The sequence below is a fragment of the Neopelma chrysocephalum genome, unplaced genomic scaffold, assembly GCF_003984885.1.
Source record: "Neopelma chrysocephalum unplaced genomic scaffold, ASM398488v2 Primary Assembly neopelma1_181, whole genome shotgun sequence".
In the NCBI taxonomy this organism is placed as follows: domain Eukaryota; kingdom Metazoa; phylum Chordata; class Aves; order Passeriformes; family Pipridae; genus Neopelma; species Neopelma chrysocephalum.
In genome coordinates, this window is record NW_020897843.1 from 55125 (window position 1) to 56048 (window position 924).

Sequence of the window (924 nt, forward strand, 5' to 3'; positions counted from 1 at the left end):
CACGGCTCGGAGTGGTGCCCTCGGTGCCCGGGCAGTGCCAGTGACACCGAGATGGAGACAGGCCTGGAATCGTGCCCGGGACACGGGGTGTCCATCAGGAATGGCCTCCCCACGAGGGGTCCCCCCTCCACTCACCTGCATCTTGAGGGAAGAGGCGGAAATGGTGGAAGGGAGGAAGGCGAGATCAGCCACCTCCAGCTCCGGGTCCAGGACCTGCACAGGGAACACACACACGGCTTCTTTCCCGGCCGGAAAAGATGAGGAGTGTTCCCCAGAGACCCCACAGTCCCCCTGGAAAAGCACTGAGGGGTTTGGAGACGAACCACCGGGGATCAGGCACGGGAAGCCTCACGGGCTGACCCTCCCTTGGGAAGCAGAGTGGGGCTCCCAGGGAAGGGGGAGCCCCTCCGGCTCTGCCAGGGAGACTTTCCCCCCCTGGTGCCCCCGGCCCAGGAGCTGGAGATGTAGAATTTGCTGGGCACAGTGCCCTGGGCACACACCGGGAACACGGGAACAGCCAGAAGGGCTGCAGGGCCACAGCTGCTTCCTGCCCACGGGCTGGGAGCCAGCCTTCCCATTCCCAGAAACCTTTGGCAGAGGAACCCCCTCTGGCACTGCTGTGCATCAGAGGCCATCGGATCGGGATTGGGAATGGTCCCTGTGACAGGATCAGGAGGACCCCAAGAGTGGACCCTGTTCTAAGAGTCCGTTCCCAGCTCCCTGGACATGTGTGTCATTCCCAGGGTTTTGGCACCTCAGGGATGGAGGGAATGCCACAGCACTTACCATGGAAAGGGCTTCCCGGGTCTGCTGGAGCAGGGGCTCGGGGAGCAGGGAGATGTGGACACACTCGGGAACGTTCACGGTCCCCCCATCCAGATCCGCGATCACCACGTCCAGCTGGAAGGGCAGCACAGGGTGGGA

General features: G+C 63.6%; 1 protein-coding gene across 1 annotated transcript in view; it reads right to left on the reverse strand.

Annotated features, from left to right (window-relative positions):
• Positions 1 to 924, reverse strand: part of SBF1 (SET binding factor 1) — a gene marked incomplete at its 5' end in the record, with an annotated part of 36639 nt that overhangs the window by 25270 nt on the left and 10445 nt on the right. Inside the window, 2 exons of the mRNA XM_027702213.1 lie at positions 136 to 213; positions 787 to 900. Of these exons, the coding sequence (XP_027558014.1) occupies positions 136 to 213; positions 787 to 900 (192 nt within the window). The remainder of the gene's footprint in view (positions 1 to 135; positions 214 to 786; positions 901 to 924) is intronic.